Source organism: Haemaphysalis longicornis, unplaced genomic scaffold, assembly GCF_048455015.1.
Source record: "Haemaphysalis longicornis isolate Haplotype H1 unplaced genomic scaffold, Haemaphysalis longicornis Haplotype H1 scaffold_3, whole genome shotgun sequence".
Lineage (NCBI taxonomy): Eukaryota > Metazoa > Arthropoda > Arachnida > Ixodida > Ixodidae > Haemaphysalis > Haemaphysalis longicornis.
The window spans coordinates 15,693,174-15,720,723 of NW_027526335.1; the positions used below are offsets into that span (position 1 = coordinate 15,693,174).

At 47.1% G+C, this 27,550-nt stretch overlaps 2 protein-coding genes across 3 annotated transcripts in view; one reads left to right on the forward strand and one right to left on the reverse strand.

Moving 5' to 3' along the window:
- Positions 1 to 19,185, reverse strand: part of Msps (msps cytoskeleton-associated protein 5) — an 88,315-nt gene extending 69,130 nt beyond the window's left edge. The window contains exons 1-6 of the mRNA XM_077702416.1: positions 18,968 to 19,185; positions 15,528 to 15,601; positions 13,529 to 14,941; positions 11,671 to 11,961; positions 9,436 to 9,663; positions 8,978 to 9,163 (exon numbers count right to left, since the gene is read on the reverse strand). Of these exons, the coding sequence (XP_077558542.1) occupies positions 8,978 to 9,163; positions 9,436 to 9,663; positions 11,671 to 11,961; positions 13,529 to 14,941; positions 15,528 to 15,584 (2,175 nt within the window). The 5' untranslated portion in view covers positions 15,585 to 15,601; positions 18,968 to 19,185. The remainder of the gene's footprint in view (positions 1 to 8,977; positions 9,164 to 9,435; positions 9,664 to 11,670; positions 11,962 to 13,528; positions 14,942 to 15,527; positions 15,602 to 18,967) is intronic.
- Positions 19,186 to 19,383: 198 nt separating this feature from the next.
- LOC144174015 (uncharacterized) lies at positions 19,384 to 27,168 on the forward strand. 2 transcript variants are annotated; one of them, XM_077702418.1, is made up of 8 exons: positions 19,384 to 19,592; positions 19,846 to 20,001; positions 21,243 to 21,431; positions 21,882 to 22,376; positions 23,324 to 23,812; positions 25,754 to 25,962; positions 26,593 to 26,701; positions 26,784 to 27,168. In XM_077702418.1, the coding sequence occupies exons 1-7, from the start codon at positions 19,399 to 19,401 to the stop codon at positions 26,673 to 26,675; spliced, it is 1,815 nt and encodes a 604-aa protein (XP_077558544.1). In that variant the 5' UTR covers positions 19,384 to 19,398; the 3' UTR covers positions 26,676 to 26,701; positions 26,784 to 27,168. The 2 variants fall into 2 exon arrangements, with proteins under 2 accessions (XP_077558544.1, XP_077558543.1); XM_077702417.1 differs by having other exon boundaries at positions 26,810 to 27,168.
- The last annotated feature ends 382 nt before the right edge of the window (positions 27,169 to 27,550 follow it).

The window sequence follows — 27,550 nt, forward strand, 5'->3', positions numbered from 1 at the left end:
AGCTGCAACATGGGTTTCATTTATCAAAAGTCACTAGGGTTGTAGCCTTTCATGTCCTTTTAAATATGGGACTTCTGGAATGCCTTGCCTTGAAATTGGAGTGCCTTTTGCAGCTCCTCTGTGAAGAGTACATAGTCCAGTTTGAAGACCAAATGGGAGAGAGTTGGCTTTCAATGCAAAGTAGGTGTTAGCTGGTTGCCTGTATTGCACTGGACAGCTTCCCTATGTCGCGTTGTCACCATGGCAACAAGTTAAGCCCTTTTATTTTACTTAAATTTGAAAACTGACTTTCGCCTTTTGTTTTATAATCTTGCCCGGAACAGCAACTTAGTACTCGTACGTGCAGGTGTTCATTGTCAAAAATTTACATACCACAAGGATACAGGGATACTTTGGAAGCTTGGTATAATATTCTGCATAACTCCAACTTCAATGCATGCACATTTTTTGCACTCTTGACATTCAGGGCATCTAATATTTCTCGCAGAACAGCCAATATGCACTATGCTACAGATGTACACATTGGTATTGATAATTTCCCTAAAAATTTTAATCAGTTAATGCTATGACAGTTATATACAATTTTAACACCATGAAAAGTTTTTTTATTCCTCCCGCAGAGCTGTTTGCACGATTACTAGTAGTGCACTAGAAATATTATCCAAGAAATGAGATATGGCTTGCACGCATCGCGGCGCACGTACACCGCAACATATTGTACTTTGTTATCCCTGACATGGCTCGTCAGGTCGCTTTTAAGATTATATCTAATGTCGCAGGCATTAATAACAACTACCAGCATTGAATCGTAACCAGTTGCGCATTCAGGTGAACGTGCAGCGGCTATGCTATGCGCACAGCAGCTTTTGATGTGTTGACCGTTTCTTTCCCAGGGCTATCGAGCCTACTGTCAAACATAGCAATAACTAAGAGTGTAAACATCGCAGATCATCACAATAAAGTCACACGCATTACGAAGCGTTCAATGACCTCTGCCTTTAGAGCCCCGAAACTTCCCATAATCTGGCTCGTGATCTCAGGCATTCCCATCGCTATAATGTCCGTGTGAATACCAGAGCAGATAAAATGACTGAACAGGAACTTGGCCGAGCGAAGCAGCGAAAATGAACTCGGAAACGCACACTACGCAGTTCAGGCGACCGTCATCTTGCGTTGCTGCAGTGACACCCAATCAGGAGGGCTGTTTCAGAGCGCCCTGACCGGAGCGCCAATCACGCTTAAAGGGGCACTGACACAAAATTTTGAAGGCGAGATAACGTCGGAGATAGATTGGTGGGAACACATATACATCATCTGCAAAATATCAGCGGCGAATACAGCCTAGAACATATTTAAAATCAATTTTGAAGTGTGCGAAACGCAACCGAGCAGCCAGCAGAGGACCACGCGCAATTGTAAATAAACAACATCCAACACGTCACGAGTTTGTGTTTGCCGCTTCCGCACTACCGGCGTTTTACGCGGGCTCGCCCGGCTCGCCGCTCCAATCGGAGGGCCGGAGGGCGGAGCTCCTGCTCTCGAGAACGAACGACTCGATCGTTGGCGGCGGAGGCGCCGTGATTTCGTCAGCTAATCGGGCAGCTGGCCGCGACCAAAGTTCTACAGAGATTCCAGGCACTCTGTTTCTATTACTGTTTATTACCATTGGATGCGAAAACGCGGCGGAGGCACGAAAAGCCCACTGAGCTAGCCGCACGGTCGCTGTGCATACGGCGGCCACGGCCGCGAAGTGGCCCAGGCCGGCGCAGGTAGCTCGAGTGATAGCTTGTTACCGCTGCATGAAATTGTCCCCAAGTCCCGACCATAGTGGCTTAAGGGGGGACGCGGCTTTCAACTTCGGAAAAATGACCAAAACATCGTTTTTTTGAAACCCGCATATTCGGCTTCTATGTTTCCTATTCTATGCGTCTGCAAAGTTTTTACGCTGAAAAGCGTCGCAAAGTGGCATAAAAAAATACTTTTGCCAGGCGCGGTGACAAACTATCAGCGCAAAAGGCCGAAAAAACGGCAATCCGCCTCTTTCATTGCGGTGTGCTGCCACCTAGCGTGCCTAGCGGAAGTTGAAGCCGTAGGGTTTGCCGGCGTTTCCTCCGGCTGCGTTCTCGTTGTATGCACGGCAATCCCACATTACGGCGAGGAGCAGCCGAAGTTTTTCTTCTGTGTTGGTGTTTTAACGCCTTAAGACGACAGCCCCTGGTCATCACATAATACCAGGCGGCTTCTTATCACTGAATGAGGGCTGGCAGAGAAATCTCGGACAGATCCGTGTGCCGTCCGAGTGGCAGCTCGAGCAGTACTTGGAGTCGTCTGGCATGAAGTGCGACCGCCAGTTCAACAAAGGCCGGCAGTTCGCAAAATGCCTTTAAGCGCTGGACACATGTACGATTGGTACACGCGATTCGCATGCGACTGATCGTTACGACTGTCGCCACTAGTCGTACGCGTGAATTTGAGACGGCCCGATACGCGCATGAGATGCGTCGTCGGCGTCGCTCCGCCCACAGTTTTTGCACCATGGTCAACTACGACGATCGCTGAGCTGAATTTGTAGATTCTGCGCGTTTGTTCGCAAGAAATGGATAAAGCAAGCAATCGTGAAGCGTTTTCTGCCTTCGGAAACAGTCCGTGCACACGCCGGCCGCGCCTGCCAGCTCGGCACACTCAGCGGCTCGAACCGGCGCAGACCACGGTAGCAACCGCGCTTGTCGCTGCTCTTCTGAATCAATCTGATCGCTAAAAAGTTCCACATGCGAGAAAGTAGGTGTTAGTGTGGTGAAAAATTATGCTAGGGATTGTTGTCAGGGCTTATTTTAAAAGCGGCGATCAGATATATCTGCCGCGATGCAAGCCTACGCTGACCGCTCGCCGCGGCGCGCGGTGCGCCGAGCAGCCGAGAGATGGCGATACCTGCGCGGAAGCATCGAAACAGGCTACGCAGATGTCTTGGTCACCGATCGCTCAAACGGCAGTTATAACTTAAATAGAGTTCCACATGCGAGAAAGGGTATGATAGTGTAGTGAAAAGTTGTGTTGCGGATTGTCATTCGCAGTTGCACAGATAGCAGCGATCAAATATCCGCCAGGATGCTAAGCCTACAGTTCCCATCACCCGAGCCGACGCGAGCGACGCAAGCCGCCGTAGCCGATCGCGTGCGGCCGACGGGAAGCGATAGAAGCCGGCACCGTTCCCTTTTCGGCACTCCGAGTTACAGCGGAACGCAGCACAAGTTGTGGGCATTGTTCCGCGCACAACGAGCGCACACAAAAAATCAAACGATGTAAATACAACCACGACCCCTTCCCCCTTGTGCGGGAGCTGTGGGGAATGTCGTCTGCTGCCCCTACTGGACTGCTTAGGGACTTGGCCGCTAGGGGATTGCGCATGCGCAGTGGGGTTGTGAAAGAGGCGGATTTTCGGAGCGCTCTATCTCCGCAACGGTGCCACCGGGCGCGGCCATTTTGATATGGTTAGATCGGCCGAGCGATCGTCTTTCCGGTTCCGCTCGTCTCTTTTATCTTCGTTCATTCACAAACGCACAAACGGCAGAAAAGAAACGACGCACAAACGAAGCTAGAAATAGATGCTGAAGCGCTGTTGGTCCTCCGGTCGGGGCTCAGAACAACGACCCTCCTGATTGGATGTCACGGGCGCAACGCAAGATGGCGGCCGCCTGAGCTGCGTAGCGAGCGCATTGAGTTCCTTTTCGCCGTTTCGCTCGGCCGAGTTTCTGTTCAATCTGTGGTATTCAACACGCACGTTATCGCGATGGGAATGCCTGAGATCGCGAGCCAGATTACGGGAAGTTGTGTGGCTCGAAAGGAGGAGGTCATCGAACGCTTCGTGGTGCGCGTGACTCTACCGTCGCCAGACCCCGGAGGGTGACGCGGTGTGCGCGCTTGCGATAGCGGTTCGTGAAGTGAACTTTTAGTCGGGTTTGCGATGTTTACACGCTTAGTTATTGCTGTGTTTGGACTGTGGACTCGCTAGCCTTGAAAAAGAAACAGTCGACGCGTCAAACGCGCTGGCGCGCACGGCATAGCCGACGCGCATTGGGGCAGCACATGACTGGGCAACCGGTTACGATTGAACGCCAGTAGTTGTAATTAATGCCTGCGACGTTAGATTTAATCTTAAAAGCGACCTGACAAGCCATATCAGGTATAATTAAAGTTCGATATGTCGCGGTAAGCGTGCGCTGCGATGCGCGCGAGCCATATCGCCCGTATTGCGCAACGTTTCCCGTGCACTTGTAATTTTCATGCAAACAGGTTTGAGTTAGTAATATAGGAATAAAAATATGTTCTCTGCATTAAAAATGTACGTTACTGTCGCAGCATTTAACAGTGATTTTTTAGGGAAATTATTGATACCATTGCTTAGGGCATACTGGCTTTGCTGCTAGAAATATTGGATGCCTTGAATGTCAAAAGTATTAAAAAAATATGTTCTTGCATTGAAGTTGGGAGTTATGCAGAATACTCTACCAAGCTTCAAAGTAGCTCATTTTCATCCTTGTGGTATGCAAACTTTTGGCAATGAACACCTCTGCACGTATGAGTACTAAGTTGCTGTGCCAGGCAAGATGATAAAACATAAAAAAAAGCCAAAAATGTTCAAATTTAAGTAAAAAAAAATGCTCAACTTGTTGCCATGGTGACAACACTGCAAAAGGAGGCTGTTCAGTGCGATACAGCCAACCAGCTAACCTACTTTGCATTGAAAGCCCATTAAAATCCATCTCCCCCTTCGTTTGGTCTGCAAAGTGGGGTATGTACTCTTCACGGAGGAGCTGAAAATGATGTTTTCTGGAAAGAAAAAGGCTGTAAAAGGCACTCCAATTTCAAGGCAAGGCATTCCAGAAGCCCCATGTTCAAAAGGACATGAAAGGCTACAACCATGACGACTTTTGATAAGTGAAACCTATGTTGCAACTTCGGAAGCCGTTTTCTCAAAACAGTTTTTTTTGCCACCTCCGTCGCTTGTACCAGGGATTTTTTTGTGACCGCTGGGTCTATTTTGATTTCGTTTCTTGCATTACATTCCTTGATAAACAGTTCAGGTCGTGACACTCTTGGTTTTCCAGATTTGTTTTTTGTGATTTTTTTATTCGAATAATCGTTCACAGTCAACATGCCTATTGCACATTAACCTCTAAAAAAATGAAAACCAAAAAACATTGTGTATGTAAAAAAAAAATTCTAAAACTGTCACGACCTCGTCCATTCATTTGGGAATGCAAAGCACTTCGAACAAGTTTTCTATCATGTTTTATAAGCCGCTCAAGCTCGGTACAAGCGGAACAGAAAGAAAAAATTTAATACATAAAAAAGTTTTCAAAATATTAGTTTGAAATTTTTATGGTGTTATCACGGAAGCATTTCCAGTTGCTGTGCCAATTTTCATCAAAATCCACAAAGAAATAAAAAAGTTGATTTTGAAAGCCACGTCCCCCCTTAAATGAGAAAGGAGTTAATGATGCGATGGCGGGTTGCATTAAAAATTGTCATCTGCACCGCTTACGAGAGCGGCACTCGAATATCCGCCGCAGTGCTGAGCCGAACACATCTGTAGGCGGACCTGTAGGCAGACCGGCCGGCTGCTCCCAGCGCGCGTCTTGCCACCCACCGTCTCGAGCGTCGCGCGTCGTTCTTTAGCCGCGGTAGCATTTGCACTCGCAGCGCCTGCGTCACATCCACGGTCGCTTTTTAATTAAGCGCCTCACGAGATCAGTACGTGGGGGCATTCGCAGAAACTGCCGTCGATGCGGATTCGACAGTGCTACGGCGGCTCTGCTCTGTGATATCCCTCCGACGGTCACGTGGTCAGCTTTGTTCACACAAAATCCACAAAATCCATCGTTTCGCGGCACTCGCTGAAACCGAAACTGCGACTGGCCGCATTTAAAATCCCTCTAATTAAACAACCGTCGCACGCTGAAGCAAATGAGGTTTCTACAGGTTATCAGTAGGTCACTAGCTACTTATCGCAACGAAAAAAACAAGATGCTAAATTTTTGTGTCAGTGCCCCTTTAAGGGGGGACGTGGCTTTCAAAATCAACTTTTTATTTCTTTGTGGAGTTTGATGAAAATTGGCACAGCATCTGGAAATGCTTCTGTGATAACACCATAAAAATTTCAAAGTAATATTTTGAAAACTTTTTTATGTATGAAATTTTCTTTCTGTTCCGCTTGTACCGAGCTTGAGCGGCTTATAAAACACGATAGAAAACTTGTTCGAAGTGCTTTGCATTCCCAAATGAATGGACGAGGTCGTGACAGTTTTAGAATTTTTTTTTACAACAAAATGTTTTTTAGTTTTCATTTTTTTAGAGGTTAATGTGCAACAGGCATGTCAACTGTGAACGATTATTTGAATAAAAAAATCACAAAAAACAAATCTGGAAAAGCAAAAGTGTCACGACCTGAACAGTTCATCAAGGAATGTAATGCAAGAAACGGAATAAAAATAGACCCAGCGGTCACGAAGAAATCCCTGGTACAAGCGACACAGGTGGCAAAAAAAACTTTTGAGAAAACGGCTTCCGAAGTTGCAACATAGGTTTCACATATCAAAAGTCGTCACGGTTGTAGCCTTTCATGTCCTTTTGAACATGGGGCTTCTGGAAGGCCTTCCCTTGAAATTGGAGTGCCTTTTACAGCCTTTCTCTTTCCAGAAAACATCATTTTCAGCTCCTCTGTGAAGAGTACATACCCCCCTTTGCAAACCAAACGGAAGGGAGATGGGTTTCAATGGGCTTTCAATGCAAAGTAGGTTAGTTGGTTGGCTGTATCGCACTGGACAACCTCCTTTTGCAGTGTTGTCACCATGGCAACAAGTTAAGCATTTTTTTACTTAATTTTGAACATTTTTGGCTTTTTTTTTTAATGTTTTATCTTGCCTGGCACAGCAACTTAGTACTCATACGTGCAGGTGTTCATTGCCAAGAGTGCATACCACAAGGATGAAAATGAGCTACTTTGAAGCTTGGTAGAGTATTCTGCATAACTCCCAACTTCAATGCAAGAGCATATTTTTTTACTATTTTTGACATTCAAGGCATCCAATATATTTCTCGCAGCACAGCCAGTATGCCCTGAACGATGGTATCAATAATTTCCCTAAAAACATCACTGTTAAATGCTGCCACAGTAACGTACATTTTTAACGCAGAGAGCATATTTTTATTCCTATATTACTAACTCAAACCTGTTTGCATGAAAATTACAAGTGCACGGGAAACGTTGCGCAAGAAAGGCGATATGGCTCGCGCGCATCGCAGCGCACGCTTACCGCGACATATCGAACTTTGATTATACCTGATATGGCTGGTCAGGTCGCTTTTAAGATTAAATCTAACGTCGCAGGCATTAATTACAACTACTGGCGTTCAATCGTAACCGGTTGCCCAGTCATGTGCTGCTGCAATGCGCGTCGGCTATGCCGTGCGCGCCGCAGCGTTTGACGCGTCGACCGTTCCTTTCTCAAGGCTAGCGAGCCCACAGTCAAAACACAGCAATAACTAAGCGTGTAAACATCGCAAACCCGACTAAAAGTTCACTTCACGAACCGCTATCGCAAGCGCGCACACCGCGTCACCCTCCGGGGTCTGGCGACGGTAGAGTCACGCGCACCACGAAGCGTTCGATGACCTCCGCCTTTCGAGCCACACAACTTCCCGTAATCTGGCTTGTTATCTCTGGCATTCCCATCGCGATAACGTCCGTGTTGAATACCACAGATTGAATAGAAACTCGGCCGAGCGAAGCGGCGAAAATGAACTCAATCCGCTCGCTACGCAGCTCAGGCGGCCGCCATCTTGCGTTGCGCCCGCGACATCCAATCAGGAGGGTCGTTGTTCTGTGCCCCGACCGGAGGACGAATAGCACTTCAGCATCTATTTCTAGCTTCGTTCGTGCGTCGTTTCTTTTCTGCCGTTCGTGCATTTGTGAATGAACGAAGATAAAAGAGACGAGTAAAACCGGAAAGACGAACGCTCGGCCGATCTAACCATATCAAAATGGCCGCGCCGGGTGGCACCGTTAAGGAGATAGAGCGCTCCGAAAATTGCCGTTTTTTCGCCCTTTTGCGCTGATAGTTCGTCACCGCGCCTGACAAAAGTATTTTTTTATGCCACTTTGCGACGCTTTTCAGCGTAAAAACTTTGCAGACGCACCGAATAGGAAACATAGAAGCCGAATATGTGGGTTTCAAAAAAACGATGTTTTGGTCATTTTTCCGAAGTGGAAAGCCGCGTCCCCCCTTAAATTTTACCTTACAGGATGCAAAGTGTGAAATCGTAAATACAACTTTTGCAAATTTCTAAACCGTCACAGATTAACTGTCACAAATTTCCTGCGATAAAACACAAGAAACAAATTATACCAAGAACCCTATGCGCAGACAACTGAATAGAAATTGGAGGCAGAGGGCATCGAATTGGCCGACACAGTGACAACGAAAGCACAAATTGCTGCTTTCTTCGTGCAAAAGAACATAAGAAATGCGAAGAGAATGAACCAGCAATATTTATCCACATGAAAGGAGAAAAAAAATTACGATTAATGAAGCAGACAGCGCATCACTGCGCTAGGGTGAAAAATCAACACCTTGCGTAATTTTGCGAAGTGACAGCAACACGGTGACAGCAACTTTCCAACGAACAAATCATCCTCAAGCTCGAGGGTCCTTCCTTTTACAATGCATTACTAATTTTCACACATTATTTTGAGAGTTTCAAGCCAAGGAGAAATATGGTTGGAAATGGCGTCTCAGATTGAAATTTTATTTTTATAAAAAAAATAAAATAGAATGGTATAATTTGGCACCACTCCTATGTTACAAGACTCAAAAAGACTATTCATTCATATGGGCAACGCAAGCGAACGAACTGAACGCGGTGGAAATGGAGCTGCCGACCATGCACGTTACTGGCAGATGTCGTGGACAAGCCCCACCTCCTGGCTGACATGGTCGAGGGAGGTGGCCTCTGCCAGGGCGGTGAGCGCGGCTGCGGCCCCCTGGCCGTTCTTGACGTCCCCGACCTTGTCCACCAGGTCGGGCAGCAGGCAGTCGGCCACGCACAGCGACACGGGCCCGCCACCCAGCACCAGCACCAGCGTCTCCAGCTTCAGCTTCAGCACCTGTGTTGTTGCGGGCGGGAGGGGGGGAAGAACCATGTCCGTCCGTGTCAAGGCCGAATAGTAGAACAGGCAGACTTTAAAACACCAAGCGTTTGCTGGGGAACGTGTAACTCTGCCTCTGCAAGGACCAAGTTGTTACGAAAACTTATTACCCCGATTTTCCTTTACCGGTAGAATGCCCCTGCTGAAGCTCGTCATTCTCCAAGGGGTTTCACTGCCACAGTACAGTCAGGCCCTCTGACTACTAAGATGCTAGCAGAAGAAGTGCCTACCTGGAAGTTGGTGTCTCGAAGGCCCGGTTTACGGCAGAGGGTCTTGGCTATCACTTGCACGGACAGGTTTCCCTCCATGGCCTCGATGACTTCCTTCATCTTTTCAGCTGCAGCCAAGCGGTCCTTCCAGTTTGCACTCCCCAGGGCTGTCAGGGACTCCTCTGGGAACAGGGCTGCCGCTCGTCCATGGACCTCTTCGTCCGAGAGGGCTGCCTCGGAGAACACAGGCTGCAGGGCACAGATTCAGAGCAGAGAGAATGCACTACAGCAGCAGCCAACAGGGCAAGCCCAAAGAGCACTTTCGCACACACTCCTGGCACATTTTACAGTAATGGGTCGCTGGCATCGTCCCACTCCTGTGTTGCTTCCGCATTCTACAAACACTGCTGTGCGAGTGCATGCACGCGAGCCCAGCTAATGTCCGTCCAGAGCGGGCCACTACCCTGCCTTTCCTTGGACATTCTGTGCAGCGCTGTTAAAGCCGTGGCCCTCAGCAACCACTCAGACATGCTGCCCCAACCAACAATTCTAGATACCTTCAGTTACAAAACTCCGCTGTGACGTGCGACGCCTTTGAGTAGACATTGCGTGGCGGCGCGCGTGACACCATCAGCCCAGTCCGATGGCTTCAGAACGCAGCTGTCACGTGAAACAGCATGTTGGAGCGAGTGCGAGCGTGTGTGGCATTTCTGTTCGCAATTGCATTGTGCTCCCGAAATGCCCATGCCTGTGGTTTGTGAGCTAACATGCCACGTTGCTTTGCTACTTGTTTGAAGCAGTGGCCACAGTTTAGCATGATCTTCGAACGAAAACAGACATCTCCCAAAGGACGTATTACGCCTTTACGAATGGCACAGCTCTTTTTTGGAGATGTATTTTGGAATATCTTGAATCTGTTGAGCACCGAGACAACATTGTTACCTTGAGCATGGAAACTCCATATTCACACATGCCCTTCATTGTTATGGGGATGCATTTGCAGAGATAACAGCGACCGCGTGACAGAAACTCGCCTGCTTTGACCCTGCATGTGAAATGAGCAAGCGTGCCCAAAGTTTCTATGAAAAAGCACCTCCAATCGTTGCTCATGCCCTCTTTTACTCATTTTTTTTATCTTACATGTGGAAGAATTCCTGTAATGGTTTTGAGGCTTCACTATCGTGCATATGTGGGCCACCATCAAATGCTGCTGGCAGGAAATACACAATTCGAAAGAATGCTTCTTTGGGTAGTTAGAAAGCATCTGGTTAGAGAACAAAATACAAGCAATGCAGGTGCGAGTCCTAGACCCTGTTCCATGTAAGCACGCAAGAATGCAGATGAGCTCATCTAATTTAATATGAAAGTTACCCGACAGAGAGCTCATCCCGACAAAGCCATTAAAGTCAATTCCTCTCAAGTTATCTACATCGGAACCTGTCACACCAGCTTAAATCCTGAAGTTCTGACTCAACCACTTCGAGAACAATCTATTTCTGTTCTATGAACGGTGGAATTCTGCATTGCGAACCAGCACCTTGCAGACGCAATTTATGCCTGATGAAGTGTGAAGTCTCGCGAATTTAAGATACATATACTAATTACGGCTCAAGTTGGCATCTCAAATTTTCAGAAAGTTATTGCGGGTGTACCTGTTGCTTTGCATGCTACTCCTAAGCATTGTATGCACCGTACTACCATCAAGTGTGTACATAGTACGCAGAACAAACAGAGACAGCCATACAGTGGTCGAACGGGCTTGCCCGCATGACCTCGCTTGCGTTGCACAGCGTACCCAGCCCACAGTGTCAGCACAGAAATTCGCATGTGTTTTGAACCTACCCCACCAAAACCATAAAGAACCCCTTTGCGTTTCGGTTACTGCGGAGTGCCGCATAACGAAGCACCTGCTGCAGAGCCGGCCGATCAGGCTGACCGTGGCAGCAGCGCCACCACGCGGACATAAATGAACAAGGGTCACGTTTACGCGCAGTTTTCAGGCGGAGGTTGACCACTGGAATAAATCGAGCAACATTGGACCCAACAGAGGGCATGCCTACAGGCACATTCCAACAAGGAATACCACATGAAGGAAAGCTGTGTGTACTGCCTAGTGCCTATGGCCAATGCTTGCTATCCTTGTCTGTGGCACACATGCTGAAGCCACCGCAAGAGCATCGAACAGGTGCACCGCTCTTCTCAACTAATTGTGCTACAACAGAGACTAGCCAGGGAGGTCAGGCGTGAAGGGGACACCTTGGAAGGGGCGCTGCTGCTGGACTGTGCCTTGGCAGTGCCGGCTGTCTTGGTGGCCTTGGGAGCAGCCTTGGCAGGCGCCGATGCCGGTGCTGCGGTCGCCGCAGGCTTCACCACTCGAGCAACACCCCGAGGCTTGGTCACAGCAGTCGCCGGCCTTTTCGGCACAGCTGCCTGAGGCTCTGGCTTGCTCTCGGTGCTAGCCTTGGCCTGCGAAACAGCCGCTCCTGCAGGCTTGCGCTTTGGAGGAGGGGCAGCCACCACTTCAGCCTTCTCGCAGCACTCCTTGACCTGCACCGTCAAGACAACACTGTAGAAGCAACTACACATCCATCACGAACAACCAGAAATGAACTCCTCATCTGTGTATTACAGGAATTGGCAAGGGCATGCAATGAAGTATAAAGGCGACAACAGTAAAGACTAGAGTCCAAACACGTTGTGCATCAGGTTCATTTTACAATAAAGCACTGCCTTATTGTATTGTGTCTATTAGTCTGTCATACACTTTGTTAGTCTGTCATACACTTTGTACCATTAGCAAATGTAAACAAGGAATGCGCAGCACATGTGGTTAGGCTGATAGCAGTGCAAATTCCAATCTCGTAAACCCGGATACGATCGTCCCGACAACTGACATTCAAGCGAGATCTTGAAACAAGCACTTTCACGCTCTTGCTGTACTTTGCTCACTGTGGGTTAACAGAATTTACCAATAACTTTGTATTAACTGCTCAGACGGCAAGTTTCCCAGAGTTCATGAATACTAAATACTGTGTTAAAGGGACAGACAACCGATTTCCCCGGAGCCCTTCACTACAGCGCGTCTCATCGCCTGTGTTGCGTCGGCGCGTTAAACCCTACAATCAATCAATACTGTAACTGCTGAAACGTTTATTCACGTATTGAAAACCTTTTAACACAAGTATTTGTACGAGGTTAAATTGCATATGTATTTCTAAACATTATTTTGAAAATTCTAAAGACACGCCGCCCGCCGCTGGGTTGCTCTCAGTGTGGCTAACTGAGCCACCATGCCCAGAATCGATGGCAGCGTTCAGTAAACAGACCCAGTGAAGGAGCTTTGATGATGCTGCCTGAGGCAAAGGCGTTTGTTCTGCCAAAATATTTGATTTCAGTTTCCAAATACGCCAACAACAGCTTAAAAAAAAAAAAAAAAAAAAAAAAGACGCGCCCGAGGAGAATCGAAAATCCCACCACCACAACTTAATTCTACCTGTCGTCTATCCCAACAGATGCGCATTCGTACACAATAGACCGTTGCATTAAAAAACACTTAACGAACAGGAAAGCAAAAGCAGCGATTCAAACTTTTTTTAGCTGGGGGCAACTTTTTAAATATCATTTTTCATTTCGCATACAGACAAAAAGTATGTTGCCGAGCTACTCTATGTCATGGTTGCCAGCATTATTTTTGGGAGGGACACATATGGCTCGCAGATCTGAAAATTTAGATTTAAAAAGTTCTAGGGCGTTATCAGCAAAACAGTTTCTCGTCAAGGTGGTTTAAGTGATGCCCTTTCATTTGGGATAGAGAATATATAGGTACTCGACAAAAATCGGTTGTCTGTCCCTTTAAACAGAGGTTTCACACCACACTGAGAAATTAATGCTATGAGAAGTTGTAATTGCTCTCGCGCTGCTTGAGCAGTACAAAGCACTTGGAGCAAAAAAATAAATAAATAGCAAAACAGTGCAAAGCACTTTCCCTTTTCTCATGTAGTGCACCTAACAAAACAAAGTGCCCAAAGGATGACAGCCGCATTTAGATACAGCAGCTTGCTTTCGTAAAGTTGGCCTAACACACCCACATCTGATAGCTTGAAAGAAAACTCGCCTTCTCCATCTTCAGGTTATCCAGGTCCCCGAGGAACGGCAACATGACCCGCTCGCTAACCACCTTCATCGCTGTCCCCAAGGCCACACTCGAGCCCTCCCGCACGACCGGGTCGGAGTCGTTCAGCGTCTTGAGCAGGGACGTCACCAGGGCCTTGAGGAGCTTCTTGTTGAGCACGGCGGGTGTGGACTTAGAGAAGACGCGCGCCAGGAACAGGGTCGTCTCACCCTTGATCTGCGGGTTCTTGTTGTCCAGCGCAGCCGTGACGTCCTCCAGGATGGCCTCCAAGTTGGTGGCCTGGAAGGCGTTGTCGATGGCCTCTCGCAGCGCCGTCACCACCGCCTGCTTCTTCTCCTTGAACTTCTCAATGTAGGTCGAGATGCACGAGTTGGCGTACGGGTGGAACTTCTGCCGCAGGCCGGCCGCCAGCCCTGCCAGGCACTTGGCAGCGAGGGCCACCACAATGACGTTGCTGTCCTTCGCCACGATTCTCTTGAGCACCTTCACGAGGTCGGCGTAATCGCCCGGCTCCAGCTTGGGGCTGCTCGCGAGCTCGAGCAACTTCTCAAGCGCCTCCTTCCGCTCCTGCCATTTCTTCGCTTCACACTGCTCGTAGAAGTCCTTGGGGAGCTTGGAGAGGACGTCGACAGCTTCCAGCAGGTCGAATGCATCCACGGCAGGACCGGCCTCTGCCCCACCTTCGTCGTCCTCCTCGCCATCCACTCCGTCGGCACCGGCCTCAGCTGCCTGTGCCCTGCGCGCCTGCTCCGATCGCACGTAGCGCTCGGGAGATGCCGTACCCTTCTCCACCTTGGCAAACTCTGCCTCAAGCTCGGATACCTGGATGGGCTTCAGCGACTGGAGCAAGGGCTTCAACGCATCCCCTATCCAGCGGTACAGTTCGACGGTGAGTAGCTTGCTTTCCTCACGCACAGTCTTGTCTCTGTCCTCGAGAAGCTTGGGAAGCGCTTTGAACAGCGGCTTCACTGCTATCACGCGAGCACCGAAGAGACGCAGACATTCCCGCAGGGTCACGACACACCCCGACACTATTTTCGGATTCTTGTTGTCCAGCGCTTTGACTAGCTCCTCCACAACCACTTCCTGCTTCTCAATCTCGACGTACATGTAGATGATCTCCTGCGCCAATTCGCGCGTCTTCTGCTTCGGGGCGGCGATGCACTTGGCGATGAGGCCCACAAGGACATCACCGCAAACCCGGTTGGCCAGGTGAGCATTCTCGACAAACGACAACACCGCGGCGAGGCCCTTCTCTTGGGAGACCGCATTGCTGTCGGTGACAAAATTCTTGATAAGGGGCAGGAACTTCTGGAACTCTGGGCCCTTGGGATCGGTCACAGAGCCAAAAAGCTTGGCAGCATCCTCGTAGCCACTAAGGCGGGCCTTCCAGAGCTGTAAAACGAAGCACAGCAACAGCAAGAGAATTTCATACAGCTGTCGTGGACACCTCAACGAGAACATAAGCAAACGTCTATAAGCCACAAGAACATAAGAAAACCTGTTGTAAGCAACAATTTGCCCATTGCTCACTAAGATAAAAGGGCCGGGCATTTCTACTTTTAACCGTCTTTGTCACTCAGACGTTAACTATAGAATTAAATTCTTTTGGACAAATTTAAATATCGAAGTTTCTTAGTTTCTCAGCCCAGAATGTGCATCATAATTATTAATGCACAAAGCAAGTTCTGCTGGCTGAAATCGTCAAACAGACATAAGTTGGGATGGTACATCGTGTAACCATAATTTGTTTACGTACGACAATAAAAGGTACTGTATATAAGTTAAAGTCTGGTCCAAAGCCGCAACTTACAGAACCAAAGTGACATCAGCACAAAACCCAAACATGCAATGTGGATTTGCAACACAGAATGCTCTTCACCCAACACGATCTGCATGTACACTGCAGTGCTTTTGGTTACATTTCAGCATATGCTCATAACATTGTCGTTAATGTGAGGCATCACAGCACGAGCATTACCTTGTGCTGGCAACGATCTTCTACGGGCAGCTTCAGGTATTCAGTGTCGTCGCCCATGGTTGTGTTTCAGCGGGCTGCAAACATACAATTTTTCAGTAATACAAAAAATTCCCAATGCAAAATATTGAAGCAGTGTGTTAGTGGCAATTGAACAGGAAGGGGGGCATACAGCCCAGTTTAAATTGCCATTTCACATGTGTACTGCATGCAGTTCTAGCCGCACTGATGGCAGGATTGGATTCACTATGCACACACACACATCGCAGTCCCTGCATTTTGTTGCCACAGATTGAGGTGTGATGAGGCCTTCATAAATGCACATAAGCATGGTCGCACTGCACAGTGATGGAGCAACGATTTTCACGGCATGAGCAGTACGCGGTTTGCGCTGCAGAAACTTCTGTCGCCCCCTCCCTGCGATGCAACCGCAATGTTGGTTGCACACCATGTCAGAAGTGGAGTGGAGACAATCTTTTCAGCTCTGATCTGGTGAAGTTTTGCCATTGCAGAAGTTTGAATAAGCAAGCACGGAAATGAAAGTTCACTGCTAACTGGCCCCTCTGCCAAGTCGCTGGGGTGCACTTCTGTTACAGCTAGGTAAACATGACTCGTGACTGAACAGTATGACGAGGTAAGTGAGCCTATCCGTGAGCCTGCGCACACAAAGAGAAAAACTACATTAACATCAACATCCGCAGAGGTACCTTCTCATGACAACTCTATGCTGGACAAAATAGTGCACTTGCTCCTGACCTCTGCCCATGGACACGTTTTCCCCAACTGGATTTCAGTTTGCCAAAGGCACCAGAAGAATTTAGTGTAATTAGCTCTTTGGGGGCCAATGATGAGCTATTACAGAGTTGACATGTTACGCGTGTTTTGTTGTGGCCTAGTATTTTTGTGTGCGCATTTTATATTCATGTTTTTGTTACTTCAAGTGCACTCACTCTCAACGACAACGTCACTGCATTTTTGCAGCATCGCACAGTGAAACAGGTCTTTAGTCCTGAGGTCTTCAATTATGGAAGCGGCATGAAAGCACATGCTCTGTATTTTTGTGTTTTGGTTGTTAGTTGTCCAACTGCCTTGCATTTAGTAACTGTGGGATGCGTAAGTTCATTCTCCATACTCTCAAACCGAAGGGCAAGCACCCCAGCTGCAAAACAACAGCGAAACGACCGACAGAACACGTGCTGTCACCTCAGATAAGGGAATTTAGGTTGGCTATGGTGGAAATACATGCAGAAAAGCAATGCAACAACGTCACAAGGAATGAAGTACTGACTGATGACAAGTGCCAGCCGCCATCAAGTTAATCGTACTCTACAGTTTGCGAGTTAATCAGAAGTTGAGTATACCGCGGGAAGGCAACCTTTGGAAATGGAGGCCCCAGTTGTATGAAGCCGACACAGCAAATTAGATGTGGGGTAGGAGGGCTTTGCAGGCAAAGAAAAAAAATCCATCAAATTGACCATAATATCTGAAAATAATTGACAATAATCTGGGTAATTGTGAACATGGGTACAATGCTAACTGGAAGCGATTGATTCTCTGTTCTCATCTCCCATATAACTCCATTTTATGTCAAAACTGGCGTGTCAGCTTTCAGATAGGAAGTGACAGGGGGAAGGGCACTGGTTCTGATGGCCTGCTGATACTGCCCCACGGGCCGCATGCGGCCCGCAGGTCGCTGACCCCTGAAGCAGATGAAAGAGGAGTGTGTAGGCTGTTTCATGGCTCCTTGAGAGAGCTGAGCAAATGGTCAAAACAGCCACAGCTCCAACTTGTTCGTACATCTCTGGTCATAACCGGAAGCAGTTGTTTTTTCTCTGCCCTTTAAAACCCACTCCCCATGACTGGACTGCCCCGACGCTGTTAGCGGGCGACATCTCGCGCCACTGGGACCACTAAAGTTGCCTCTGGCCCTCCTCTGCCCGGTCCCCCCCCCCCCCCCCCCCGTGAGCTTAAGTGCTTGTTCGGTGGGTATGCAGCACCAGCTTTACATGGCTGGCTAGCAGACGATCCGGCGTACTGCCTGTCTTTCACGCTGCGACCCGCCCAGAGCCGACGATGTCGCTATTGAAGATTAGTGTTATTTGCAGTAACCCAGAGCCCATATTCGAAGGTCTACCACAGCGTTCAGGATTCATTGATACTTCGATGAATGCACGTCAAATATAAAACAAAAGTTAGCCATCGTAACACCGGCCATCAAGGTCAACACGCGCGGTCGGCTTGAGACCACCACCAACTTGTCAGCTACAGACGTACCCCTACAAATAGCCATAACTGTTGCGATAAATACAAGAAACAACTGGGCGGATATGCTAAGCGAGACAATATTTCAGCGAACTCAATCGGAGCGAGAAGCAGGCTGCCTGCGCACCGACTATTCGTGTAGCATCAATCGGTGCGTTTATTTCGGCGGCCATCGGTGAAGTTCCGTAAATGATAGAAACTGGATGGCTGGCGCCTCGTAGGCGTTGTCACCTCAGTCTTTGACAGCTTCACTTTTGTTGGCTCAGAGAAGGAAACGCAACTCTGAATAGGGCACTGCCCCAGAAAACAGATGGAGACGCAGGTTTCTCTAGCAGCGTTTGCATCTCAAAGTGTTCCATCTTGAAAATTTGTTTTCGCCCGAACTTAGAGGTGAAACTAGACACGCTGAATTGTCATTCGTTGCACTTCCCTAGGGGGTGTGTCGCTGAGCCGAATGTTGCTCAGTTCATCCCAAGAGATGCAGTTGCAAACCTCACACTTACCGGCTTGCCATACGCCCACATGTGCCTCAGGGCCTAACGATAAGTCCCGTAGAATGTAAAAAGAAACCTGACCCGTGCTTTTATCGCGTAAGCAACATGTAGTTCCTGTGATATCATAGAAAACCTAAGTATTGCTTTACTGCGCCGGGCCAGCTCGGGCTGTCAGGACGGCCCGGCCCGTCCGAGGCATTTACATTTCGGCCTGGGCCCGGGTGAAAAGCAAGTCGGCTGGCCCGAGCCCGGCCCGCGGGCCGGGCCCGGGCTTTCGGGTAAGCCCGAGCCAGTGCACAACTCATAGTCTCGGGGTAGTGCGGAGGGAGGAGGGGGGGATTTTACAACGCCTACGAGACGCCTGCCAACTGGATTTAGCCAACCCAACAATGAGCTTACAGGGGGACTGTTTAACCGCCTGCGCTACGACGTGTCATCTGAACTTAACGGAGTAAGCTGTCAAAATTCAAAAAATCGGTTAGCGTACAGGATGACCGTTGCTTCACTAGTCAATAAGAAAGCGAGGTAGCAATTGCGACTTTTGCTTATGTGGAAAGCGAAAAACATGAAAGTGGTTAGATAAAACACCCACACTGGGACTAGGACCGATGGTGAAAGAGGTGACCAGAAAAAAACTCAGTAGGAGGGACCCAACATAATCCCGCAACACTGACTACGATGACATACCGAGAGGTAGAGCGCCACTGATGAATGTCTTGTAGGAGGTTCACAGGTGCACGGGCATTTTTCTTCTCTTGCCACTTGATACACGCACTGAACCGCGTAGTCCTCTTTCTGTCGAGTTAAAATCTCGCACACACGAAAGTAGGCATCAGCGACGGCTCACGCCGTTGGCCGTTGCTGATCTTTCTCTCTTCCTCTCTTTGTGTTGTTTTTGCTGCTGCACGGCTGGCTGATACGCATACGAATTCCACCAATCACAAGTGCCCGCAAACTCAATGATGCTCAAAGGAGTGTAAGCAAAAAGCATGCCCCTTTTCAAACACCTTTTAAAATTATGAAACGTAAAATTTGACTTTTTAATATATTTTTTTTATTTTTCAGTCTTCAATAAAGTAAACTGGATGGTAGGATGTAGTCAATGCAGTCACTTCGACATGGTCATCAACTTTAGTGTCATGGCCGCCTCGTGCACGCGAGCGGGTTTGAAATCATGTGTAGACGACGAATATTCGCTCATAAAGACTTGTCACGAAACTGTGCACGTGCCATTGCCTCCTGCCTATGTTGGTTCAGAAGCAAAGGGAATAAGAACGCTGTTGGAAAGCTGGAAAGGGCAGTACGTTGAGAGGTGTGTCGCATGTGTTTCCCCTGACGATGTCTGTGGCTCGAGCATGCCCTACTCAGGCTCCATGCCGTTTATCAAATATGCAACTCTCAAAGGGTCTAAACAAACTTTTTTGCCCGAGCGTAGATAAAAACCTGCATGCAATGCCAAACTACCCTAGATTTCTGTGGTTTTGTCTTCGGTCATCCTGATTGCGGCGCAGTATTTTCCCTGCTGGCGTGTACATTTCAATGCGGCATTAATCTGTGATTTTCAGACTTCACGGGGTGCTGCTCGGATATGAAAACCTGAAGTTTGTTGAAGCAAGTGGTACAATCATTGATGATCAACCGTTCGTGCATCAAGATGTCATCGGAGATTTCCAGGTCTTCAAGCCCGAGACTGGATCTATCGTGCGAGCTTACATCAACAGGTAGAAGCTTTTTATTGCCTTCAAACCACTGCATATTACACTGAAAAATATCAGAACTTCAAATTAAAAAGTGCTGCAGCAATTTCGGTGGTTACGTCTCGCATTGCTGTATTGCGGCTGGGTAAATTTTCATTGTTTCAAATTTTCAAATTTCGAGCGCGGTGGTTCGAAATTAGCTTTCACGTGATTTTCAGCTATACCATTTATGTCGCGACGAGACTCAGAGTTGCTTTCGATGTGCATTTGGGTGACAAGTTCTGTTCAAATTAGACGCAAACGTTCCAACTTAACAATGCTAGGCTAAGTCAAACAAAAATCTTTAATTTTTTTAGATGACGCAGTCAGCACTTTTTGTGTCTCTCAAGCTCTCTCCTTTAAACACGTCAATTGGGAGCATGAAACTGCTGCTTTTCAAAGCTCCATTGTTGCAGTTGCTTCACCAATGCTTCAACTGACAATTTTCATAAGTTTGTGGTGTAGTTGTTTCCTGTTAAGGCCCATTCACACTTGTGACGAAGCAACCCAATTTCTGCTGCTGGTCCAGACCAAACGACAAAAAACGATCGCCGCACGACAAAGTGACAGAATTCCCGTCGCTTTCGCTCGCTTTTATCACAAGTGTGAATGGGCCTTTGCACTCTGACGAGGTTGTAGTATTGTGATAAATTGAAATACGAACCTTTCAGTACAGGCCTCGAATCCCGGCGATGGGCCGTGTATGTGCAGTGCGAACAAGTTACGAGAGTTCGTGACCAACCTTGATCAGAAAGACCGTCATATTTCCATCGTCCATTGGGCGCTCAGCATGAAATAAAAAATAAAGGAATTTAGCTGCGTGTGCCGTTTTCACTCATCGCATCAATAAAGCTAGATAACACTTGCATGAATGGGCGCCGAATGCGGTGGGAAGACAAACCAAAACGCTCACGCGCCGAACGACGGTGTTTCCATATCTCATAACGTGTTTGCTCTGCACATACGCCGCTCATCGCCAGGATGTGCGGCATGTACTAAAAACCTTGCACTCCGTTGTACGTATTTCAATTTATCACTATAGTACCTCCTGTGTTTCCTATCAGCACATTTCCAACCAAAAATAATACAATCCGTTAATTCTATAGCTACAAAGAATGAAGCCATTCATTCTCTGCGTAAAAAAAATGTGGACACTTTTGAAAGAGAACTTACTTATAGCCGTGCATTTGTTGACCACAGGGTGGATTGTTGTCTTGTGTTTGTAGGATGAGTAAGAATCACATTGGCTGCTTGGTGCATGACTGGATCAACCTGTCCGTCTTGCTGCCTCCGAACCCTTCGCCTGAGCTGTCCCGGTACCTCAACATGGGCCAGGAGGTGCTCTGCAAGATCACCTCTTTGTCCGTCTTCCGCCACAATGCACTGAGGCTGCGGGGGTCGATTACAGCACACTGGTAAGGGTCGCCATTTGAGCGTTCTCGCCTAAATTGGTATTGGGGATCATACAGATAAACAAAACCTAGCTAATTTGATTCTTGCTGCACTGTGCGGCATGGCGCGGTAATGGCCGATTTTATACATTTCTGTTTTACAACCCTCTAACAGCCGATGCTTGTGCCTGAACAAGGGTGAAGTATTCAGATGTTTCTTGTAAAAGGCTGTGCCTTAGCCACTGTCGCCACAAGCACCCGGAGGTACATGCAGGACTCAACGTTCAAGTCTGTGGTAAGTAAGCTGCAGTGTACACTCACAGGTTTTTCACCATTCAAGCTACCTAGTAGGCAGGGAGAAATTTTGGGCACCGAATCGCTGCCAACCACATTTTCTCCATGCCAGCGGTTGTAACTCAGCTGCTTGGGTATGGAACGCTAACTTGGGTGTTCTCCCATTTCTCAATTGCGCAGCCTGGAGCTAATGCAGGACACCATTCCAGCCTTGCGACAAGAATGCAGCGATGATCTGGTGGAGTACGAGAGCAATTACGGAGACGACTGGAATGAGGAGTGTGGCTTGGATGGAGAACTCACTGGCGGCCAGTTGGAGGAGCTCTGCTACTTGGATCCTGACGAGGACTTCTCTGCGAGGTCTGGAAAGCCGCTGGTGCCACAAGGCGATTCAGCACCATCAGTGGAGCCTCCTGAACTGCCTGAGTTGCCAGCGAAATCCAAAAGGAGAAGAACTAAAGTGAAACAAGAAGTGGTGGTCCAGGCATTGACTGACCAGTCAGGCGTAGACACTGCAGCAAGCCATGATTCGGAGACCACGGCTGCTGACCCTTCTGACTCCGGAAGTGCACAAACAAAAAAAAGGAAACGAAAGCGTGTGGATGAGGATGAAAATTCCTCTGAAATCAAGAGTAAGAAGAAGAAGAAGAAAAAGGACAGAGAGCGAGGTGAAAGGTAGGGCCTTCTTTCTGGTTTCTTTACAGCCTCGAATTGTGACGACAAGAGAGGCAGGGGATAATTGGAGTCTGCAGGACAAGCTCGCAGGAAAGCTAGAGGTCCAAGGTTGAGTATTGCTTACTGCAGCGTGTCCATTGCATGCATAAAATAAGAATAAAGTTAGTAAGACATTAGACACGAGCTGTGCTTGCCAGGTTGATCAAGTCACAAGACTTTTTGTCACCTGAATAATTATGTATTCTGCTACAAAAGAAGTCGTGTATGCTTTATTGACACCATTCAGTGGTACTGGTGCGTTGGGTCAGGGTATGCTTAATTGAAGTGGTTTAGTACTTTGGAATTTTATTTGTTTTTCCTGCTACAGTTTAGTGCAAGAGCAGCATCTAGACTTGGTTAGTAGCAAGCATTGTATTTAGAGGTCAGGGTCTTGTGCAGTGGGGCCAATGTATCTTGTGGCTGGCCTTCTCCATTCCCTGTGGAGCCATTTTGGCTAAACTCATGCCCTCACATTGCACATCAGTGTTTCAGCAACTTTTTTCTTCACCCTGACGATAATCACCACAGCATATTCTGAGGGCAGGCAGTTGGAAAAAATATTTATCTCATTCTAATCAAGAAATGTTTATTCCTGTTGAGCTGGACTTCATTCGCAAACTTTGAAAATATGCATATCCTTTTGAGTTAGTCACCAGCAAGCCTTGAACCACATATTCTGAGCATCTTTTCTGTAACCGATGGCTAGTATAAATTACTTTCAGCGCAAGTGGCTGTTATTTGAGTAACTGGTGTGGTAGCAATTCAGCAAGTTGGCAGAGAAAAATTTCAGTACCCAAACCAACCGCCTGCTATCTTAGTGCCCGAAGCCCTGTAGCTTGTGATGTTCAACACCAGGTTAGATATTCCCTTTAACACAGCTGACCTATTTTTTTATTCTTATTTTGCAGCCCCAGGCTAATGCAGGACAGCATTCCAGCAGTGCAGAAATCCCGTAACAGTGAGCTGGTGGAACACGGAAGCAGCTATGGAGACAACGGCTGCGAAGACAGTGACTTGAACGCAGGCGCGAGTAGCCAGCACAAGTTTGGCAACCTTGAGTCCGGTAAAGACATTTTTAAAAAGCCGAGAAAGCTGCAAGGGCTCCAAGACAACTTTTCCACTTCGATGGAGCCACCCGAAGTTCCAGCATCATTAGAGAAACCACGGAAGAAGAAAATTAGAGTGAAACAAGAGATGCTGACTCAGGCGCTTGCCAGCCAGTCGAGCGGAGACACAGCTCCGAGCCACGACTCTGAAACATCAGCTGCCGTCTCCTCAGACGGAGGGGGCACAAAGGCGAAGAAGAGAAAACGGGAACACCCAGACGAAGAGGAGAGTTCCTCCGAAGCCAAGAAGAGAAAGAGGGAGAAGAAGAAAAAGAAGGACAGGGGTGAAAGGTGAAGCCCGTTTCTTATTTCCTCTCTCCCCCTACCCTCTCTCCATGTAATTGTATACATGCACGCACATGCAAAGGATGAAAGCCAATAGTCAAGAATGCCAAAAAAGCATCAGGGAAGCATTACAGAATATTTGTGTGTGTGAAAATGAGAATTTTGAAATGTTTCAAAAGTTCATGGTAGATTTGCAGGGAAAGAAGTTAACGTAGACAGCTTTAAAGGCGCCATGCAGCCAAAGTGCAAATCTGGTTCATTCGAAAGATTGCCTCATTAGAATCATACTGACACCACTTTTAACGGGAACTTCGCTCAAATAAGCTATGCCATCAGGAAAAAAGTGAATGTGAATAGCCATGCCACTCACTAGCTCATTTCCTGCACTAGAACCGATGACATAATATGCACAGCCGTACTTTTCGCACAGCTGCGCGAAAAGCAAACGTGCAATAGGCAGGGCTCATTAGCCTGCAGAACGAGCAATTTTCGCCTAAAGGAAATGCATATGCATTTTATAGCAGCAAGAATGCTGGGGTAAACACTGGAAGTTACGAAAGTTACACGTAAACATAGAAGTACCAGTGCGTACTGCACGCACTATGTTATATCTGCACAGCAGTCCAGCACTTTGGGGGTGTCTCACACAACACTGGCCGATTTGCAGGAGCAACATTGTCTTACGGAACCTGGTTTGTCAAGAATACCCCATGTTTCACAAAATGATTACTAGCTACCGTAGCAAAAACAAGCCACGTGCAAATATGGTCAGAAATGAAGCAACGGCAGACAGCGTTCCTGTGCAGTATGGTGGCACCATCTAGGAGAACTGACAGTAACGAAGGCGTTGTGGGGTCCGCAAGATAGGCAGCGCACTAACGTTCCCTTGAAGACCTGGCCTTGTTACGTCATTTCAACAAAATTGATTAATTTCTCAGTGAGTAAAGCATCTTTTGCTGCCAAACAAGCATTGGAGGGCACTATAAAACACCGAATCTTTCGAATAAAACCAACGTATTTTGTCTGCATGGCCCCCAATTTTTCGACCCGCATCTCCCCTTCATAGTGTTTTAGTGGGAGTGCGCATCGCTGGAAAGGAAGACCGTCCAAAGCAGGTGGCATTATAAGACAGTGGTAAAAAATTGCGCAGTTATGCAGGCATTTTCTGTGTGCACTACTCGTCCCGTGGGCCAAGTCGTAATAAATCAAAAAAATTCTTGTCATTTATCTTCTGTTTGAAAAGCTGATAGTGTGGAAACATCAGTGCACTCTGTTTGAATGCCTCTAGTTGGGGCAGACAGAGTGAATCAGGTTGGTTATCTCAGCAAACCCTGATTTCAACACTAACTATTATGTATATGGCCAAAACATATGCAAATTCATCAGCCCATAAGGTGTAAACGATTCCTTTTTTATTACTAAGTTGATATCTGAATGTTCATAGATGCAACATGTTACAAAAAGGACATGCCTGTCATGTTGTTGTTTCTGATGTGGGCCGCGGCTGTCTTTCCCTTCGTGTGCCCCTCTGTCCTTCCCCCAGATAATGGTGTTGCACATGAGCTCATGTTCTCACATGGCATATCAGCGTCCTGGGGCCTGTTACCATGCAACACTGCATATCGATCTGCTTCAGATAAAATTTACGATCCAGCACAATGCCAGACAAATGACAAAAAGCAGTTTTGTTCTCTGGTGCCTTAAAATAACATTTATTCCTGGCAAAGATTGCTTTGTAGTTTCTTTAGTAGTGACACTTTTTATCAACTGCAGTAAGTAACTTGCGATTAAAGAGTAATCAGCATTTTTTTTTTTTTTTTCTGTACTAGTGAAGACTTGGTGCGTTTTTGCATCCATCAAACCATCCTGCTGCTTTCTAGTTCTCGGTACCTATTGCGGTGGTGCTGCAGTACAATGTTCTTTTCTTTCCCTTTCGGTAAATTTCAGAAGAGAAAAGAAGAAGAAGCACAAGAAAGAAAAAAAGCTAAAGTCAGAAGTGGATGACGGTGCGAGCACTGCGGCTTCGTCTTCTAGCGCACGCCTGTCAGCCGCTGAAACAGAATCCTTGCCGGATGACAGCGAGCCAGGATTAGATCTCGAGGCTGCTGATGTTCCAGCCAAGAGTGAAAGGAAGCACAAGAAAAAGATGCAAAATGGTGAGCATTGTTTGTATGGAATATATCCTTTTTCTTTTTTAGAATTTTCCAGGGGATATTTTTAAAAACATTTTAAATAAATATTTCAGGTGAACATTTAAGCAAGCTGCTGCAAAATATTTTGCACTGGCTTATGTAGTTCACTGGCCCTGCTGGCAGGCAGAGAATGCTAATAACTGGCTAATGCCAAGCATGCTTGCCAGTACAACTTCGCTAAAAAAGATTTTTATTAATTTAGGCTTAATGTGTGTAGTGAAGTGAAATTTCATTCAGTGAGATTAAGGGGCAGTGGAGTATGGTAGCAGTGCTTCAGTGGTTGGCCTCCTCATGGTGAATGGTTTGTTAGACATGGTGCTTGCAATAAGTGGACTAACTTTGTTTAAGCTTAAAGGTTGAGGCTAACAGGAACAAGTAAACTGTTCCGAAATAATTGTTCGTGCAGTTTGAAAGCAATTGGGGTCAATTTTCAGCTCGTTTAGCCTAGAAACCTGTCTATTGGCGATATCTGTTCAGGAGCAGGTTGTTGTGTAGGTGTATGGGCTTGAGTGGTTGATCTGGCAAGAAGCGGAGCATATACCACGACGTCAGCTCTGATGCGCGTGATTTCCGGGGATGCATTTGGTTTTGCAGGCCCTGCTTTCGAGGCTACACTTGACTCATCCTGTTTAGAACATAGCCAAAAGGTCAAGAAAAAGAAGAGGAAAAAAGATTGAAATGTGGTGGTTTTGACTCAGATAGGGTAAGTAGCAAGTTTTGTATGGACATGGCTGATTTTGTGTAGCTTGTTTCAACTCAAATGCCCGCAAATTGTTTTTCCACAGACCTTTTTTCTGCGTCTGCATTTCAGACGTATTGTTTCACATCAACTGCAATCAGGAAATGGCTGGTGACGGACAAATGCTCCAAGAGCAGTATGACGCCCTGAAGAATGCTTGTTCAGCGACCGTTGTCACTTCCTCTCATTGCGTGAATTAAGTTTTTAGAAGCCATATTCTATCCACATCACAAAGGGCACATGCATCAGCTGTCATTGTTCATTTCACTGCACGTATCACCCTACATTGCTTTCACTATAGTATTTTGATCACTGTTAAAAATAAATTAGCATTTTGTTGTCATGTTTGCTTCTCATGTTTCACGACATTATTTGCTGTCTTGAAGCTTATGCAATAAATTTATGTCAATGTCCTGTTTCAATGTCAAGAATATTGGACTACTGTAAAAATCATTTCTATCACTACATAGCTTACTCACACATGTAAATTGCATTTGTTTTTATTCTGACGTCACCATGATAGAAACAGTGAACTCCTTGTAGTCCTTTGTGCAGTTTCAGCATGGACAGCCCATGTGCCAAAAGCCTACCCGTGGATACACAGCTGGTTGACTTGCAAGCCTCTAAAGTGGACAAATCATAATAAGCCAACTTGTTGAACAATAACTGTGGTGATGGTGTGCCTCTAAGGAATAACTTTAGGCGCTTACAAACATTGACTTAATGGAAATGTATTTTCAGATCCATCCTGGTTGTTGCATCTCTTTTCTTACAGTGAAGCTGGTAGTGCTACCCCAACCGCAATCTGCCGTG

Bases quoted from the DNA above. Each gene is read 5' to 3' on its own strand.
- LOC144174015 (XM_077702418.1), top strand. From the start codon at position 19,399: ATGGTCATCAACTTTAGTGTCATGGCCGCCTCGTGCACGCGAGCGGGT. The intron at 22,377-23,323 runs GTAGGGCCTTCT...CTTATTTTGCAG, and splicing joins GACAGAGAGCGAGGTGAAAG to CCCCAGGCTAATGCAGGACA. The intron at 25,963-26,592 runs GTGAGCATTGTT...TTGGTTTTGCAG, and splicing joins CAAGAAAAAGATGCAAAATG to GCCCTGCTTTCGAGGCTACA.